The 18,792-nt window shown below is 45.3% G+C and overlaps 1 protein-coding gene across 3 annotated transcripts in view; it reads right to left on the bottom strand.

Moving 5' to 3' along the window:
• The window catches only part of LOC115150172 (disks large-associated protein 4-like), a 179,469-nt gene that overhangs the window by 32,387 nt on the left and 128,290 nt on the right, over positions 1–18,792 (bottom strand). For 2 of the 3 annotated variants that reach the window (XM_029693164.1, XM_029693165.1), the window contains 5 exons: positions 14,017–15,407; positions 11,651–11,874; positions 8,883–8,978; positions 6,099–6,261; positions 2,886–3,150 (listed from right to left, as the gene is read on the bottom strand). In XM_029693164.1, the coding sequence (XP_029549024.1) occupies positions 2,886–3,150; positions 6,099–6,261; positions 8,883–8,978; positions 11,651–11,874; positions 14,017–15,336 (2,068 nt within the window). In that variant the 5' untranslated portion in view covers positions 15,337–15,407. The remainder of the gene's footprint in view (positions 1–2,885; positions 3,151–6,098; positions 6,262–8,882; positions 8,979–11,650; positions 11,875–14,016; positions 15,408–18,792) is intronic. The other variant, XM_029693166.1, reaches the window with a different exon arrangement.

The raw sequence follows: 18,792 nt of genomic DNA, 5'->3' as shown, positions 1-18,792 counted from the left end.
AATGTAAATCTATCTGAGAAAGATGGCCCCTTGCCTCCACTGATCTATCACCACTATTTTCAAGTGTGATACCCTGTAGCACTCTCAGAACTGCTGGAATCCTGTCCCTCAGATTACGGCATACCATGTATCTGTATGCCCACCTTACATCCGTAAATCTTTGTAGTTCCCTGGGCTGCTGCTGTGGATACAGTTCTTTCTGAACTGCAAGCCACTTGAGATGAACGTACGAGCCAGATACAAAGTTATAAAGCTTCTGCAGGAGAGCAAAAACGTTAACTGCCTCAGGCACTGATTTTACAGCATCGACAAGAACCAAATTCAAACAATGTGCAACTGTTTTTAATCTGTGCAGACATACCAGAATGCTTTCCGCTCATGACAGATGCAGTCATAGCCTTGCCCCACAAAATTATTGTGTCCAGACCATGTTTTTCAAGGCAATCAATTATCATTTTTGTGAGACCTGCTGCATCTAAGCTTTTGTGGATGGCCCCGTTGTAATAGTACCTCACAACTAAAGACATTTGTTATTTTTTCTTTAAATCTTAAATCTCTGCAATTACACTTAAAACTTCACATTCTTTACTTCTCTTATTATTTCACTTTTTACCATCTCAGCTCAGCCCTCAAGAACTTCCTTCTGGATTTGGTGGCTTGTGTACTTAGCATTGCCACATGAATTCATCCTTTTTTCTATGAGAGGGTAATGCTTTGCTATTTCTTCTAAGATTGTCAAAAAATGACCCTTGTTGTGAGAGTCATCAGACTCTCGATGACCTCTCTGCGCTATATTTTGAGTGGCAGTTAATAGGAGCACATCTGCAATTGTTTTAATATAAGTACAGTTTTCCTCCACTTTCTTTTCCCGGTCCTCATTTATGACATCTAACATTGATGAGTTGCTGTCAATAGCCCTTTTATGCTGATTCCAAGCATACATAGCATTGATATGATGCCCTGCCTTTGAATGGAGCTTAAACCCAGAATCTTTAAACAGCGCTTTTCCAGTTACAAAACATAACTGTGTTGTGAAGGCAGATTCAGGTGTATTGGGCAGAGAAAAATGCCTACAGTTGAAACAATAAGTCAAATCTTGATTTACAGAATATTCAAGCCATGAATTGTCCTTATACCAGGAGCTGTTGAAAGCCCTTTTCCTAGTACCATGCTGAGTTCTGGGATAGGTTTTCAAACACGGCTGTACAGGACCCTGTTCTCTGGATCTTGAAATGTCTGAAATACACGTTAAATAATGTGTCATATCTCTATGAAAATGTATAATTAAGGGATCCACAAGATTATATACTAACAGCTGCTAACTAAAATGTGTAGTTTAAAGTATAGGCCTGGCCTACCATTGTGTCATTTTGTAACAGAAGTCTGATATCTCTCCCTTTCTTTTCATCTTTAATTGACCCTATGCAAAAATAAGAGAGTCTATGGTTACATCTAAGCATCCAATTACCCACATTTTAGTCCAATCTCAATCTTAATTACAAATCCCCATTATCCTAATTGTACCTTAAAATCAACTACCAGCCTAAGTTACTAGTTAAATCATGGCTAGCCCTACTCTGCAGTAAGTAACTTAGCTAGCTATAATTTCTTACACCTTTACGATAGCAAACAGGCTATCTGCAAATTGTAGTAATCTTTTGAGTAACGTTAACAGATTGATAATAACAATTGTTCGTTTTGAGTTAAAGTACGAAAATCTAACTGAGTTAATGGATTCCAAATTGCTGAATGTTAATTTGCTGAACACTGACAGCTGTATCCTACTAGTTACCCCACATTAGCTAAACATTCGTATACTGTAACTTATGACACTGCACTGTATATATGTGTATTACTAGCACAGATGTAAACGTAATGTTAGGCTAAATTGGGAACCGATCTCTCTTATCTGATTAACTGTCTGTTAATGGAGCTAAAGGTCTAAGGTTAACATACACAGTCCCTCAACTTTCGTAAAAGTTGTTCAGGAAACCTAAACCCGAAGCTAAACCTTAAAAGTTACTTCAAATATGATGCTTTCGCCAATTGCGAAAAGAGCTTGTGGAGCTGTGGAAATATTCTCTCTTCTTCTGTATGTTCTTCTTATTCTTATTCTTCTGTATATTGCAACTGAAGTTAATATTCTCTTTTCCTCATCCTCGATTTGAAAAATGCTCACCCGAACATCAAAATAAATGCTTCTTTCAACAAAAGGTGAAATGAGATGTCTATCAGCATCAAACTGCCAGTAGCGAATTATATTTTGGGGTGGCCAATCAGATGTCAGGGGTTTCCACCCCGGACACCCCTCTGGCTCCGCCCCTGCAGCCACCACCACAAAATGGCCATTGCCAGGTAACTGTACAAGCCAAGAAGAAATTATTAATGTAGAGTTCTATTGGTTACGCCTCATTCAAACAGAGAGAGCTCACAGGTATCATTCTATACACAAACATAACCAATAACCAGGTCAATCTCTGTCAATCTCGACCCATAAGATTACATCACTTTCACAATTCTCTTCTCACAGCATTACAGTTTGCAGCCTCAAACCAATAACAAAACACTTAATTCAGGAATATAAATTAATCAGCAATGGTGTAGGATACGTTGCATAATCCATAATCCAATAATTCACTCTTTTCAAGTTTACATTTTGTTAGTCTTATGTACACATGGTATACACCACACCATCCAACGAAAAGCTTACTTGCGGGTTCCTTCTAGACAATGCAAGAACAATAAGAATCCAGCGAAGTTGCCCATAGGCACAGATCTAGAATCAACTTAACCTAATACCCAGCTCCCTAATGCAAAGCTCAACCATTAGCAGGTAAAAGTGCAAAACTAACCATTGATCAGCATCAGTAGGTAAGCCTACTCACCAGTGCTGGTGCTATACGTGCGAACGGTAGTGGCGGTCGGCGGTGGTGAATCCGAGTCCACGGAAGCAGTGTCGTCATCCTGTGAGCATCCAGCCTGAATGGCCCGCAGGTAGCTATGGCTACGGGATCGGAAGCACGTGGGCATTGGTAGATCCGGAGGCTCCACCGCCTGGGAATGGGAGCGTGAGAGTGTGTGGGATTCTCGGAACGCCGACTCAGAGCAGCTATCGTCGTAGCGTTGGCTAATCATCTCCAGGTCCTGCAGCTGGAAGGAGAGAGGCAGGTTGGCACTAGTGGCATAGGTTGGCATCATGGCCTGGGTGGCAGTGCTAGAGTGAGGAGACAGCGTTGCATGGCTACTACTTCAGGCTAGATGTCCAGACTGGGACAGAAATGCATTGTTTGTCCCGGGACAAGAGAGGCATGGTCGTTAGACCTGGGTTCAAGTAGTATTTAGATTTTTTCCGAATACTTTAACTGTGCTTAATCAAGCTTACATAGCGTATTTGAACCAATGGAATAGTCCCAAAAGTGACAACACTACCCATTAGGTACTTCAGGCAGGCTGAAGAAAACACCCTGAGTTTTTCAAATTTCTAATACTATTTGAACTCAGCCAGGTCTGCCATGGAGAGCATAGCTGACAGTGTCTGTTAGAGGGGTGAGCTAGCTCCACCTGTGTGACATTTGGCGTGGATGCAATCAAATGCAGCCGAAAGGACACATTACAGTATTAAGGCTGGGTGAGAGGAAAGCAAAGTGCAGCAGACCCCGAATCAACTCCTTATAGCAACTTATAGTCAAAGTCCAAGGTAGTTAACAAGCTACATTTTACTGCCAATTAGTTTCAGTGTCACTTTCATAGTATTAATCAAAGATGTCTTAACATCTCATAAAAACTAGTAATTTGATTGACTCGCATGAACTTGGTGAGAAATTAGATTAGAGCAGCAGTGCGAATGAAGGACTGAGACTTGACTGAGGGACATGACCAAGCTTACTAAAATGCAAGCCTAACACAGTGTTGGAGTGACAGGAATATAAGAAATATGGTGTTTGAGTTGTAACTTATGGAGTTGGCTCGGCCTCACGCTTTAGTGGTAACAAATCAAAGAGCAGGGAGTAGTGACAGAGAGAGCGAGCGAGAGAAAGAGAGAGAGAAAGTGAGAGCATGAGATCTATAACCTGGTCTTAGACCTGTTTGTGCTCCAGTAGTCCTATATTACTGTATATTTATAACAACAGCATGTTCTACTCAATTGCATTGTTGTACTGTTTTGTTTGATATACAGTAAAATTTCACAGGAAGGCTTTCTGAAATAATGAGGTGTAATAATTACCATTGTACCTTGCAGCTCCAAATAACTCTTCTACTAATTTACATGTAAATCAACAAACATTTTCAGAATTAAACCTTTTAAATTCCCCAGGATGGGGTCAACATGATAAAACATATAAACTCAGCAAAAAAAGAAATGTCCTCTCACTGTCAGCTGCGTTTATTTTCAGCAAACTTAACATGTGTAAATATTTGTATGAACATAACAAGATTCAACAACGGAGACATAAACTGAACATGTTGCACAGACATGTGACTAACAGAATTGGAATAATGTGTCCCTGAACGAAGGGGGAGTCAAAATCAAAAGTAACAGTCAGTATCTGGTGTGGCCACCAGCTGCATTAAGTACTGCAGTGCATCTCCTCCTCATGGACTGCACCAGATTTGCCAGTTCAGAACCACATGAGGGAGGAGGATGTCTTCCCTGTAAAGCACAGCGTTGAGATTGCCTACAATGACAACAAGCTCAGTCCGATGATGCTGTGACACACCGCCCCAGACCATGACGGACCCTCCACTTCCAAATCGATCCCGCTCCAGAGTACAGGCCTCGGTGTTACGCTCATTCCTTTAACGATAAACGTGAATCTCACCCCTGCTGAGACAAAACCGTGACTTGTCAGTGAAGAGCACTTTTTGCCAGTCCTGTCTGGTCCTGCGATGGTGGGTTTGTGCCCATAGGCGACGTTGTTGGCGGTGATGTCTGGAGAGGATCTGCCTTACAACAGGCCTACAAGTCCTTAGTCCAGCCTCTCTAAGCCTATTGCGAACAGTCTGAGCACTGATGGAGGGATTGTGCGTTCCTGGTGTAACTCGGGCAGTTGTTGTTGCCATCCTGTACCAATCCCGCAGGTGTGATGTTCGGATGTACCGATCCTGTGCAGGTGTTGTTACATGTGGTCTGCCACTGCGAAGACAATCAGCTGTCCGTCCTGTCTCCCTGTAGCGCTGTCTTAGGCATCTCACAGTATGGACATTGCAATTTATTGCCCTGGCCACATCTGCAGTCCTCATGCCTCCTTGCAGCATGCCTCCTTGCAGCAGGCCTCCTTGCAGCAGGCATGTTAACGCAGATGAGCAGGGTCCCTGGGCATCTTTCTTTTGGTGTTTTTCAAAGTCAGTAGAAAGGCCTCTTTAGTGTCCTAAGTTTTCATAACTGTGACCTTAATTGCCTACCGTCTGTAAACTGTTAGTGTCTTTACGACCGTTCCACAGGTGCATGTTCATTCATTGTTTGTGGTTCATTGAACAAGCATGGGAAACAGTGTTTAAAATCTTTACAATGAAGATCTGTGAAGTTATTTTAATTTCTACGAATTATCTTTGAAAGACAGGGTCCTGAAAAAGGGACGTTTATTTTTTTGCTGAGTTTACTAATGGACTGTAAAGCCTAGTTTGGCAGGCCTTTTGTAAAAGATCAGAGGATCCAGACACTCTTTATCACCATGGTGACCTTGTCAGTAGAAGGGTAATGGGTCTTCCTGTGTTGGGATTCCGGTGAATACAACATCTTCTTGAACAGAGTCTACTAAGGTGTAGGAGTGGAGAGTTTATGTGATAGGTCACTCTAAAATGAAAATCTGTTCAGTGAAATGGTCTAAAAATGGCAGAGTCTGGTGTAGTGGTAACGCTCCTAATTCAGGATGACTCATGGCATTTGGCAACAGGGTTTGAGCCTTGTCTCAGTCACTCTCCTGTCTGTGCCTTCCTACATCTATCTCCCTCTTTCTGTACAGTCCCACTATTCTGACACAAAAATATATACAAATCTGAAAGATGATCAGGAGAAGAAGAAAAAAAAAATCTTATCCTGAGAAGTTTAAGTCCCACGCCAGTTGTATCTCACTACCCCATCCCTGGTGACCTCTGACCTGGCCCATGTAGCTGCTCCTCCCCAGGGTGCTGCAGCCGCCTCCTTTGCTGAAGTCCTCATCATCCCAGCGGGGGAACAGGGAGCCCCTCACCGGACCCCCCAGACAGTCCAGGTTGTCCAGGCTACGATTGGTAGACAGCTCTCGCAGTGAAGGAAGACAGCTGAAGAGGAGAGGAGCAGGGGAAGAGAGGAGAGGGGGTGGAGAGGAGGAGGGGAGGAGGGGAGGAGGGAGAGTTGATGTGAGAGGGGGATGAGATCAGAGAGAAGGGGAGGAGGGAGAGGAAAGGAGAGGAGAAGGTTAGATTTGATTTGAGGAGGGAAGGGAATGAGGGAGAGGAGGATGGTAGAGTTGATTTGAAGAGAGAAGGGGAGGAGGGAGAGGAGAGGAGGAGGGTGGTGAGAGAAGGGGATAAGATCAGAGAGAAGGGGGGGAGAGGAGGAGGGGAGAGTTGATGTGAGGAGAGAAGGGTAGGAGGGAGAGGAGGAGGGTAGAGTTGATGTGAGGAGAGAAGGGGTTGAGGGAGAGGAGAGGAGAGGAGAGGAGAGGAGAGGAGAGGAGAGGAGAGGAGAGGAGGAGGGGGGTGAGAGAAGGGGATAAGATCAGAGGAAAGGGGAGGAGAAGAGAAGCAGAGAAAAGAAGACGAAAGGAGAGGATAGGAAAGAGGAATTGAGAAAGGTAGAAAGGAGAGGATAGGAAAGAGGAATTGAGAAAGGTAGAAAGGAGAGGATAGGAAAGAGGAATTGAGAAAGGTAGAAAGAAGTTCAGGTTAGGTCACTTCTCATCCCTGGTTCCTTTCATTACCTGTCAGCATCACTGCCTCCAACATAACATCTGTCAGCATCACTGCCTCCAACATAACATCTGTCAGCATCACTGCCTCCAACATAACATCTGTCAGCATCACTGCCTCCAACATAACATCTGTCAGCATCACTGCCTCCAACATAACATCTGTCAGCATCACTGCCTCCAACATAACATCTGTCAGCGTCACTGCCCCCATCATAACACCTGTCAGCCTCACTGCCCCCATCATAACACCTGTCAGCATCACTGCCCCCATCATAACACCTGTCAGCATCACTGCCCCATCATAACACCTGTCAGCATCACTGCCCCATCATAACACCTGTCAGCATCACTGCCCCCATCATAACACCTGTCAGCCTCACTGCCCCATCATAACACCTGTCAGCATCACTGCCCCATCATAACACCTGTCAGCATCACTTCCCCCATCATAACACCTGTCAGCATCACTGCCCCCATCATAACACCTGTCAGCATCACTGCCCCATCATAACACCTGTCAGCCTCACTGCCCCATCATAACACCTGTCAGCATCACTGCCCCCATCATAACACCTGTCAGCCTCACTGCCCCATCATAACACCTGTCAGCATCACTGCCCCATCATAACACCTGTCAGCATCACTTCCCCCATCATAACACCTGTCAGCCTCACTGCCCCCATTATAACACCTGTCAGCCTCACTGCCCCCATTATAACACCTGTCAGCCTCACTGCCCCCATTATAACACCTGTCAGCATCACTGCCCCCATCATAACACCTGTCAGCATCACTGCCCCCATCATAACACCTGTCAGCATCACTGCCCCATCATAACACCTGTCAGCCTCACTGCCCCATCATAACACCCGTCAGCATCACTGCCCCATCATAACACCCGTCAGCATCACTGCCCCATCATAACACCCGTCAGCGTCACTGCCCATCATAACACCCGTCAGCATCACTGCCCCCATCATAACACCTGTCAGCCTCACTGCCCCATCATAACACCTGTCAGCATCACTGCCCCCATCATAACACCTGTCAGCCTCACTGCCCCCATCATAACACCTGTCAGCATCACTGCCCCCATCATAACACCTGTCAGCATCACTGCCCCCATCATAACACCTGTCAGCATCACTGCCCCCATCATAACACCTGTCAGCCTCACTGCCCCATCATAACACCTGTCAGCATCACTGCCCCCATCATAACACCTGTCAGCATCACTGCCCCCATCATAACACATGTGAATAATATATCTCCCATCTCATCTCATTACAATAATATTCCCCATGTAGCACCCAAACAATGCAAAGCCAATGATACACAGGTCAAGCATATGTAAAGCCTTGTTCCACGCATCATGGTGCCAATATTAAAGAGCATTAGGGGAAATGGCCTTCCCTGTGGCTCAGTTGGTAGAGCATGGTGTGTGCAATGCCAGGGTTGTGGGTTCAATTCCCATGGTGGGTCAGAAAAAGAAAAAAGAAAAAAAAAAGAAAAAAAATGCATGAAATGAAATGTATGCATTCACTACTGTAAGTCGCTCTGGATAAGAGCGTCTGCTAAATGACAAAAAAATGTAAAATGAAATTATCCAAATTCAGCTCAGAGAAACTGAATGGGATTACCAAAAGAGAGCCTAAAATGTTTGGTATTTCCTGGCACACAGTGATAGCGACATGACATTGCACTTGTCATGTGATTGTGATGATCCTTGGGTACAGACGGGGTACCCCTGGCATGGAATGTGCCAAGCTGGGCAATGGCACTCCTTTTATGGGTTGAGAGAATTAGCTTGGAGGAAAGGGCTGGTGGTGAGTGGCATGGCATTGGCACTGACGGACCATGGGTGAACCGAAGAGGTGGGCAAGACCTGGGGGACTGGGTGACTGACTGATTGATTGGGGACAGTGTCCAATCTGGTGCAAGCGTAAACCTGTCCCCTTGGTGGTGATTGGCTGGCTGCATAGCACTGACCTGCCCAGTTGGTGCAGAGAGGACACACTGTGCAGAGGAGACCACAGTGCCTCCAGCTCCCCCTGCAGCATGGCGTAATCCAGGGCTCTGCTGCTCCTGCCAACCAGGGTGGAGCACACCACGAGGGAGAACAGGGGTGTGGCATTTGGTTTTTAGCAGGGAGGGGAGCAGGGTTAGAGGCATTTAGCGTTCACGTTTGAAATTCATTTAAGTGTTTTTTACTCCATGTTTTTACTTCTTTAAGAAAACCTTCCTGCTACGTTATTATGGTGTGTGTGTGTGTGTTGTCTCTGTCAACCAAAATCTGCTTCTATAATGATGTAACTCATATATTCCCCTTTTCTATGTGTCTGTGACCCCCCCAAAATTGTAATTTTATGTATAAAGTGATATTACCAGGCATTTATGCTTATTGCTTTGTGATTTGCTGTCCTCTTGTGGACTGAAATTGTACTGTATTCCTTTTGCCTTTAGACTTCCTCATTTTGTGGTGGCAATCTGAACCAAATAATAGCCAGCCACTATAAACTCCCCAATGGAATTACATTTGTGCCAAATTAGGTTTAAGATCTTATCGGCACAAATGTACTTCAATACAGCCCTGACCACAGAGAACCCGGAGAACACAACAAATGTCTTTGTTTGAGCAAATCAACAGAGACATAAACAATAAAACACAGCAGCTTGCTCATTGGTGCTCCCAGTCTCTGCCACTATTCATCCAAATGGGGTTTCATTTAGTTTGTCATTATGTGAAAATGAATAGGATACCCAATGCATTGTGTCCCTCTGTGTCTAGCCCAGTCTATGTCTGTCTGCTTCAGAAAGAGATGTCATCTAGAGACAACGTGCTAGAAACCTCAGTCAGTCAGTGTGAGATGATGAGACTATAGCTTAGTTTGTGGTGACTCACTGTCTGTCTGAGCAGAAGCTGAAGGCGGCATCGTGTTTGTGATGTTGCGGAAACGCTACGGTATGAGGAGTCTATCATTTCAGGCCAAGCCGTTATGTTGTGGGAACGTTTAATAAATGAAGGATGAGGAAACCGTAATCGGAGCTCTGGCATGTGTAGGAGGTGGGAGTCTGACGGTGCTTAATCCCACGCTTGAGCGAACACAGCTTGTCTGACTGTGTGTGTTTGCTATAGTCTCTTTAGTATGCAAGGCCTGTTAACTGGAATGCCAAGAGCTGGAAGCCTGACCGTCTCCTTTCTACATGTCACACATCTGTTTGAAATGGTGCCATGGGCCGTGTGTGCGTGGTTAGTCTGTGTGTGTATGTGTGTACATGTATGGATTTGAGAGAGAAAGAGAGAGTGGGCATGAGGATTTGTGTGTGTATTTGCTTGCGTGTTTGAAATGTGAAATAATTATTGTTGTTAGTCTAGGTTCACTTCCACCTGAATGTGTTACCAAGTCATACAGTGCATTCGGAAAGTATTCAGACACCTTGACTTTTTCCATATTTTTTTAAGGTTACCGCCTTATTCTACAATGGATCTTTTTTTTATTCGATTTTTGAATGAGAAAGCAAAAACAGGTTTTTTGAAATGTTTGCAAATGTATAAAAATAACTTAAATATCACATTTACACAAGTATTCAGACCCTTTACTCAGTACTTTTTTCAGGTCTCTCCAGAGATGATTGATTTAGTTCAAGTCTGGCTGTGTCCTTAGGGTCGTTATCCTGTTGGAAGGTGAACCTTCACCCCAGTATGAGGTCCTGAGGTTTTCATCAAGGATCTCTCTGTACTTTGCTCTGTTCATCTTTCCCTTAATCCTCAATCCCAGTCCCTGATCCTGAAAAACATCCCCACAGCATGATGCTGCCACCACCCTGCTTCACCATAGGGATGGTGCCAGGTTTCCTCCAGACATGACGCTTGGCATTCAGGCCAAAGAGTTCAATCTTGGTTTCATCAGACCAGAGAATCTTGCTTCTCATGGTCTGAGATTCCTTTAGGTGCCTTTTGGCAAACTCCAAGCAGGCTGTCATGTGTCTTTTACTGAGGAGTGGCTTCTGTCTGGCCGTTCTATCATAAAGGCCTGATTGGTGGAGTGCTGCAGAGATGGTTGTCCTTCTGGAAGGTTCTCCCATCTCCACAGAGGAACTCTGGAGCTCTGTCATAGTGACCATTGGGTTCTTGGTCACCTTCCTGACCAAGGCACTTCTCCCCTGATTGCTTAGTTTGGCCGGGCAGCAAGCTCTAAGAGTCTTAGTGGTTCCAAACGCTGTGTTCTTGGGGACCTTCAATGCTGAATACATTTATTGATGCCCTTCCAAAGATCTGTGCCTCGACACAATCTTGTCTCGGAGCTCTACGGACAATCCCTTCAACCTCATGACTTCTTGCTCTGACATGCCCTATCAACTGTGGGACCTTATATAACCAGGTGTGTGCCTTTCCAAACCATGTCCAATCAATTGAATTTACCACAGGTGGACTCCAATCAAGTTGTAGAAATGTCTCAAGGATGATCAATAGAAACAGGATGGACCTGAGCTCAGTTTCGAGTCTAGTAGCAAAGGGTCTGAATACTAGGTATTATTATAATTTTTAAAATAAATTTGCAAACATTGCAAACATTTCTAAAAACCTGTATTTGCTTTGTCATTATGGGGCATTGTGTGTAAATTGATGAGGAAATTGTTTTATTTAATCCATTTTAGAATAAGTCTATAACGTAACAAAATGTGGAAAAAGTCAAAGGGTCTGAATACTTTCTGTATGCACTGTCCATGTGATGAAACTTTGGCACTGAGCTTACTTGCGTGGCGGTAGCTGGTCACTCAGAGACTGCTGGGTGGCCCTGAGGTAACTCTGACGGCGGGCGGCCATTTTGGGCGAGGGCTTGGGGCTGCCGTCCGAGTCGTCGCTGTCCTCTAGGTCGCCCATGGCCTTCACGTAGCTGCCGCTCCGCATGCGCCGACATGGGATCTCATTGGCTCCTCCTCCTCCGCCGCTGCGGCCCAGCGTGCTACTCCAGTCCCCCTGCAAGCAGCAGCAACCCAGATATGTTTTTCTATATGACATTATACCCTTATGCCATTTACAGTGAGGGAAAAAAGTATTTGATCCTCTGCTGATTTTGTACGTTTGCCCACTGACAAATAAATGATCAGTCTATAATTTTAATGGTAGGTTTATTTGAACAGTGAGAGACAGAATAACAACAAAAAAATCCAGAAAAACGTATGTCAAAAATGTTATAAATTGATTTGCATTTTAATGAGGGAAATAAATATTTGACCCCCTCTCAATAAGAAAGATTTCTGGTTCCCAGGAGTCTTTTATACAGGTAACGAGCTGAGATTAGGAGCACACTCTTAAAGGGAGTGCTCCTAATCTCAGCTTGTTACCTGTATAAAAGACACCTGTCCACAGAAGCAATCAATCAATCAGATTCCAATCTCTCCACCATGGCCAAGACCAAAGAGATCTCCAAGGATGTCAGGGACAAGATTGTAGACCTACACAAGGCTGGAATGGGCTACAAGACCATCGCCAAGCAGCTTGGTGAGAAGGTGACAAGAGTTGGTGCCATTATTCGCAAATGGAAGAAACACAAAAGAACTGTCAACCTCCCTCGGCCTGGAGCTCCATGCAAGATCTCACCTCGTGGAGTTGCAATGATCATGAGAACGGTGAGGAATCAGCCCAGAACTACACGGGAGGATCTTGTCAATGATCTCAAGGCAGCTGGGACCATAGTCACCAAGAAAATAATTGGTAACACACTACGACGTGAAGGACTGAAAACCGCAAGGTCCCCCTGCTCAAGAAAGCACATATACATGCCCGTCTGAAGTTTGCCAATGAACATCTGAATGATTCAGAGGACAACTGGTTGAAAGTGTTGTGGTCAGATGAGACCAAAATGGAGCTCTTTGGCAGCAACTCAACTCGCCGTGTTTGGAGGAGGAGGAATGCTGCCTATGACCCCAAGAACACCATCCCCACTGTCAAACATGGAGGTGGAAACATTATGCTTTAGGGGTGTTTTTCTGCTAAGGGGACAGGACAACTACACCGCATCAAAGGGACGATGGACGGGGCCATGTACCGTCAAATCTTGGGTGAGAACCTCCTTCCCTCAGCCAGGGCATTGAAAATGGGTCGTGGATGGGTATTCCAGCATGACAATGACCCAAAACAAGTAATGTCTGACCTCTGTGATTGCCAACAAGTGTTTTGCCACCAAGTACTAAGTCATGTTTTGCAGAGGGGTCAAATACTTATTTCCCTCATTAAAATGCAAATCAATTTATAACATTTTTGACATGCGTTTTTCTGGATTTTTTTGTTGTTATTCTGTCTCTCACTGTTCAAATAAACCTACCATTAAAATTATAGACTGATCATTTCTTTGTCAGTGGGCAAACGTACAAAATCAGCAGAGGATCAAATACTTTTTTCCCTCACTGAATATTGACATGATTGTGACAGTATAATAAAAATGTTTACATAATGTCATTTGTTTTACAGTATTCACTCTATAATCTACAGTATCTACAGTATGGGCTAAAGAGGATCCAAAATGTATCACTGAGGGACTCCCACTCTACTTTTCTTGACCATAGATATGGTTTTATCGATTACACAATAAATAAATACAATTATTAGAGTGCTACAGGGCTGTTGCCAACTCCTCCCTGAATATCTTTACTTTGAAACTTGAAAACAAAGTCAAAACAATTCAATAGGTAGACTTGGAACTGACATTTATATAACAGCATGTTAATGTCACATGGAATAGTGTGTGTGCCATTTACAGTGGTATGCCATAAATGTCAGCACATAAAGTCAGGCTGATAAAAGAAAACATTTGCAGAAATGGCCATATTTTAGTTAAATAAACGGAACAAACTGAAAGACGAGACAGCTGACTGAGACATAGTGGAGGAATAGTCAACCTGACACTCAAATGGTCCAACACATACAGTACTTTTATGTTTTATGTTTTGATCCAAACAGGTCTTTGTCAGACCTGACAAACTGTCTTGACAGTAAATATATTTGTATTTAAGTATGCACTATGCTTTATTCTTTGTCTCCACATTTTTTTTAGGTCCAGCACTTCATCCGATATGATGATAACCTTTTGACAACAGAAATTGTTTAGATAATCCTCACCTGTCGGCCCACTTGCAGGTAGTGGCAGGCAAGCTCCTGCTGGCACGACTTGGACTTGAGCATGGACCGGTCTAGGGTAGCTGAGTGGCCCTTCTGCAGCACCTGTCTGGGCTGACCCAGGGTCAGCGTCGACCACGAACCTCCCTTTATAAAGTCATTACTGTTCACTCCCATGCTGATCCCTCCTCCCCCTCCTCCCCCACCTCCGGGTCCTGCCAGCATCTGCTGGTACTTCATGACTTCGTTGCTGCTCTTAGACGAACTAATGGTGTTGTAGCCACTGTGGACCACGTAGCGGCTCTGCTGTTCCTGCTGCTGCTGTAGTGCCCCCTGCTGAGCATCGCAGGTAATACCGTGGGTGGTGTGCTGGGTGGCATGTGTGGTGGGGCGTCCCAGCGTCATGGCTATGCGGTTGCGGTAGTTGCTGAGGTCGGCGTTCTCCAGGTCGTCCGAGCTCCAGTAGCCCGACATGTTGGAACGTGGCCGCCGCTTGCCCGTCCCGCCCCCGTCTGACTTGGCTCCGCCCCGGTCTTTGCTCTTTGCTCGCCGGTCCCGCTTCCCGCTGTCCTCGGTTCCGGACGAGGTCCCGCCACTGCCGCTACCCGTCCCCGAACGCCCGTTGACGCCCTTGAGGTTGTGACCGTCCATGGACTGTGACTTGGCGAAGAGCTTCTGGACGGAGCACACCAGGTTACGGATGCGCCCGGGGCTGTCGGTGCGCTGCTTGGAGGCGACAGAGAGGGCGGCCGATGTGCTCCGGTGGAACTGCAGCGTGCTGAAGCCGTCACGAGGCCCCCCGGGCAGCTGCTTCTCCAACTGGTCCAGCAGGTTGGGCTGCAACTGCCGGTTCATCTTGGCCCCGCCGGAGATTGTAGCCGAACCACTGGTGATCATGGCCCCCCGGCTGCTCTGCAGGCCCCCCATGCCGCTCATGCCATGTATCCCCATCCCCATCGACATGGAGGTGCCCAGGGTTCCTGTACTTATGCCGCCGATGCTGTCCTCCTGTGGCGGGGAGAAGTCGCTGGGGTCATAATGGGAGTTGTAGTGGACATGGGGGAAGGTGCTGCTGTTGGACAGCTGGTTGTTGAGGGGGAGGGAGTAGTCCGGTGGTAGGGATCCCTTGTTGTGGGCTTCCATACTGGGGTTGTAGTGCCGAGGGTCCATGGTGCCGTAGTGGTCCATGCTGGTGGGGCTGAGGAGGTAGGGGCTCCGAGGCAGGGTGGAGGCCTGGTGTGAGTACAGGGGCTCCGGGGGGCCCTGGGTGGGGTCGCAGGAGTCAGACAGATGGCGGTTGCGTTTGGCTCCTAACCCTTTCATGATGGTCAAGAGGGGCCCCCTTCTAGAAGACTCCCCAGCCGGGAAGAGACGACAGGCCTGGAGGATAACTCCTACAAAAAAGAGAGAGAGAGAGAGAGAGAGAGAGAGAGAGAGAGAGTCGGTTCTGCCCAGACAGACCGAAATGCAGCGATGCATGCTGTCATGCTGTACACACAAATATGCACACGAGCGCACCCCTGAAGGCACCCTTGTACAATATAATATACACACTTTCAAAAACACGCACGCATGCACACACACCATTTTGATCATACAGTACATAAACGTGCAGGCAAACAAACACACCCATTTATGGTCAGAAACAGACTAGCCCTCTGAGGGCTGTGAAGGAAATATTTAGATCTCAATGAGCCAGCTTCCCACAGCTTTCCATGGTGAACATCAGTGTTGAAACACTGGAAGTGAAATGAAACAATGCAGTTCAGGGGGTTCATTTTAATGTTGTCTTGTGGAAACCAACAAATGTTAGCAGTCATGAACAACTACAGCTATGGCATTGTAGAGTCAATGTGTGTGTGTGTGTGTGTGAGTGAGACAGAGAGAGAGAGAGAGAAATTCAAAAGGAAATGATCTCAACAGAGGATAATGTCCTCCTGTGTGCACCTATATCGACCCACTAGAATCCCCATACTTTAATGAAGACAGCTTCTCCATCCTAGAGGGGAGATCAACCATTTCCAGGCTCAGGGACATGTACTAGTCTGTGGTGACCTAAACGCCAGAACTGGACAAGAACCGGACACCCTCAGCACACAGGGGGACAAACACCTACCTGGAGGTGTCAGCATTCCCTCCCCCATATTCCCCCCCTAGACACAACAACGACAACATAACCAACAAAAACAGGTCACAACTTAATGCAGCTGGTGGCCACACCAGATACTGACTGTTACTTTTGATTTTGACCCCCCTTTGTTCAGGGACACATTATTCCATTTCTGTTAGTCACATGTCTGTGGAACTTGTTCAGTTTATGTCTCAGTTGTTGAATCTTATGTTGATACAAATATTTACACGTTAAGTTTGCTGAAAATAAACACAGTTCACAGTGAGTGGACGTTAATTTTTTTGCTGAGTTTAGAACACATTGTCCTTTATGGTTGTTGTTAATGATCAAAATCCAGAAAAGAGCTGTTCAATTCTACAACCACCTAAAAGGAATCGGTTCCTAAACCTTCCATAACAAAGCCATCACCTACAGCGAGATTAACCTGGAGAAGAGTCCCTTAAGCAAGCTGGTCCTGGGGCTCTGTTCACAAACACAAACAGAGCCCACAGAGCCCCAGGACAGCAAAACAATTAGACCCAACCAAATCATGAGAAAACAAAAAGATAATTACTTGACACATTGGAAATAATTAACAAAAAAACAGAGCAAACTAGAATGCCACTTGGCCCTAAACAGAGAGTACACAGTGGCAGAATATCTGACCAGTGTGTCTGACCCAAAATGAAGGAAAGCGTTTACTATGTACAGACTCAGTGAGCATAGCCGTAGGCAGACCTGGCTCTCAAGAGAAGACAGGCTATGTGTACAATGCCCACAAAATGAGGTGTAAACTAAGCTGCACTTCCTAACCTCCTGCCAAATGTATGACCATATTCCCTCAGATTACACAGAACCACAAAGAATTAGAAAACAAATCAAATGTTGATAAACTCCCATATTTATTGGGTGAAATACCACACTGTGCCATCACAGCAGCAGGATTTGTGACCTGTTTCCACAAGAAAAGGACAACAAGTGAAGAGCAAACACCACTTTTGTACTTTAAGTATTTGCACATCGTTACAACACTGTATATAGACATAACATGACATTTGAAATGTCTCTATTCCTTTGGAACTTTTGTTTACTGTTCATTTTATATTGTGTGTGAGAGAGAGAGAGAGAGAGAGAGAGAGAGAGAGAGAGAGAGAGAGAGAGAGATACAGTATGTCATTGCTCTCAGCATTGCATGAGTAGCCAGCTGAAACCCAGCAAGGAGTCCCCTCCTCTCCTCTCACACGTCCAACATCAAACCTCCACCTCGCTTCTGTTCCACTCTGATAGCAACACCTTCTGCTGCTGACTACCTCCCCTTCCACAGCCGGCAGGTACACAGCCACAGCCCTAGTGTCTTGTCACCAGGAGAGCCCTTACCTCCGGGTAGACCCCTCCCTCTTCCCAGCTTCCCATCTGTCTCTCTCTCGCCAGACTCCAAAACAGAAGAGCTTTTCCAACGGGCATCCCTGGCATTGTGAGGCAGGTAAAGAGGATTGGGCCGGTGGCGGGTGGTAGGGAATGGCAGAGGGGGGATGGCTGGTTGGTGACACTCCAGCAAGCCTGCCCAGCCCCGGACGGTCTGTGCCAGTGCCCTGCCTGGCAAGGTGGTTAAAACCTCTTAAGGATCCACCCCTTTTTTTCAATTTTCACCTAAAATGACCCAAATATAACTGCCTGTAGCTCAGGACCTTTTATTATATTTTATTTATTTCATCTTTATTTAACCAGGTAGGCTCATTGAGAACAAGTTCTCATTTGCAACTGCGACCTGGCCAAGATAAAGCATAGCAATTCAACACATACAACAACACAGAGTTACACATGGAATAAACAAAACATACAGTCAATAATACAGTAGAACAAAAGAAAACAAAAAGTCTATATACAGTGAGTGCAAATGAGGTAAGATAAGGGAGTAAAGGCAATAAATAGGCCATGGTGGCGAAGTAATTACAATATAGCAATTAAACACTGGAATGGTAGATGTGCAGAAGATGAATGCGTAAGTAGAGATACTGGGGTGCAAAGGAGCAAGAGAAATAAAAAAAAAGGTAGATAAACAGTAGCCAGTGGGTTTGGTGACGAGTATGAAGCGAGGGCCAGCCAACGAGAGCGTACAGGTCGCAGTGGTGGGTAGTATATGGGGCTTTGGTGACAAAACGGATGGCACTGTGTTAGACTGCATCGAATTTGTTGAGTAGAGTGTTGGAGGCTATTTTATAGATGACATCACCGAAGTCGAGGATCGGTAGGATGGTCAGTTTTACGAGGCTATGTTTGGCAGCATGAGTGAAGGATGCTTTGTTGCGATATAGGAAGCCGATTCTAGATTTCATTTTGGATTGGAGATGCTTAATTTAACTGTCTCCTACACCAACTCAGAAGCTAGGATATGCATATTATTACCAGATTTGGATAGAAAACGCTCTGAATTTTCTAAAACTGTTTGAATGGTGTCTGTAAGTATAACAAAACTCATATGGCAGGCAAAAACCTGAGAAAAAAAAATAATTTTGTGGCTGTACTATTTCTTTTGAGTCATTGTTAATAGATAACACAGTGAGAAAGGATTCATTTCGCACCTCCTACGGCTTCCACTAGATGTCAACGATCTTTATAAAGTTGTTTGAAGCGTCTATGATGAACAGAGACCGGATGACAAGGAAGAG

This window comes from Salmo trutta, chromosome 16, assembly GCF_901001165.1.
Source record: "Salmo trutta chromosome 16, fSalTru1.1, whole genome shotgun sequence".
In the NCBI taxonomy this organism is placed as follows: Eukaryota; Metazoa; Chordata; class Actinopteri; order Salmoniformes; family Salmonidae; genus Salmo; species Salmo trutta.
The sequence above is the reverse complement of the archived record's forward strand: the minus strand, read 5'-3'. Positions and strand labels throughout refer to the sequence as shown.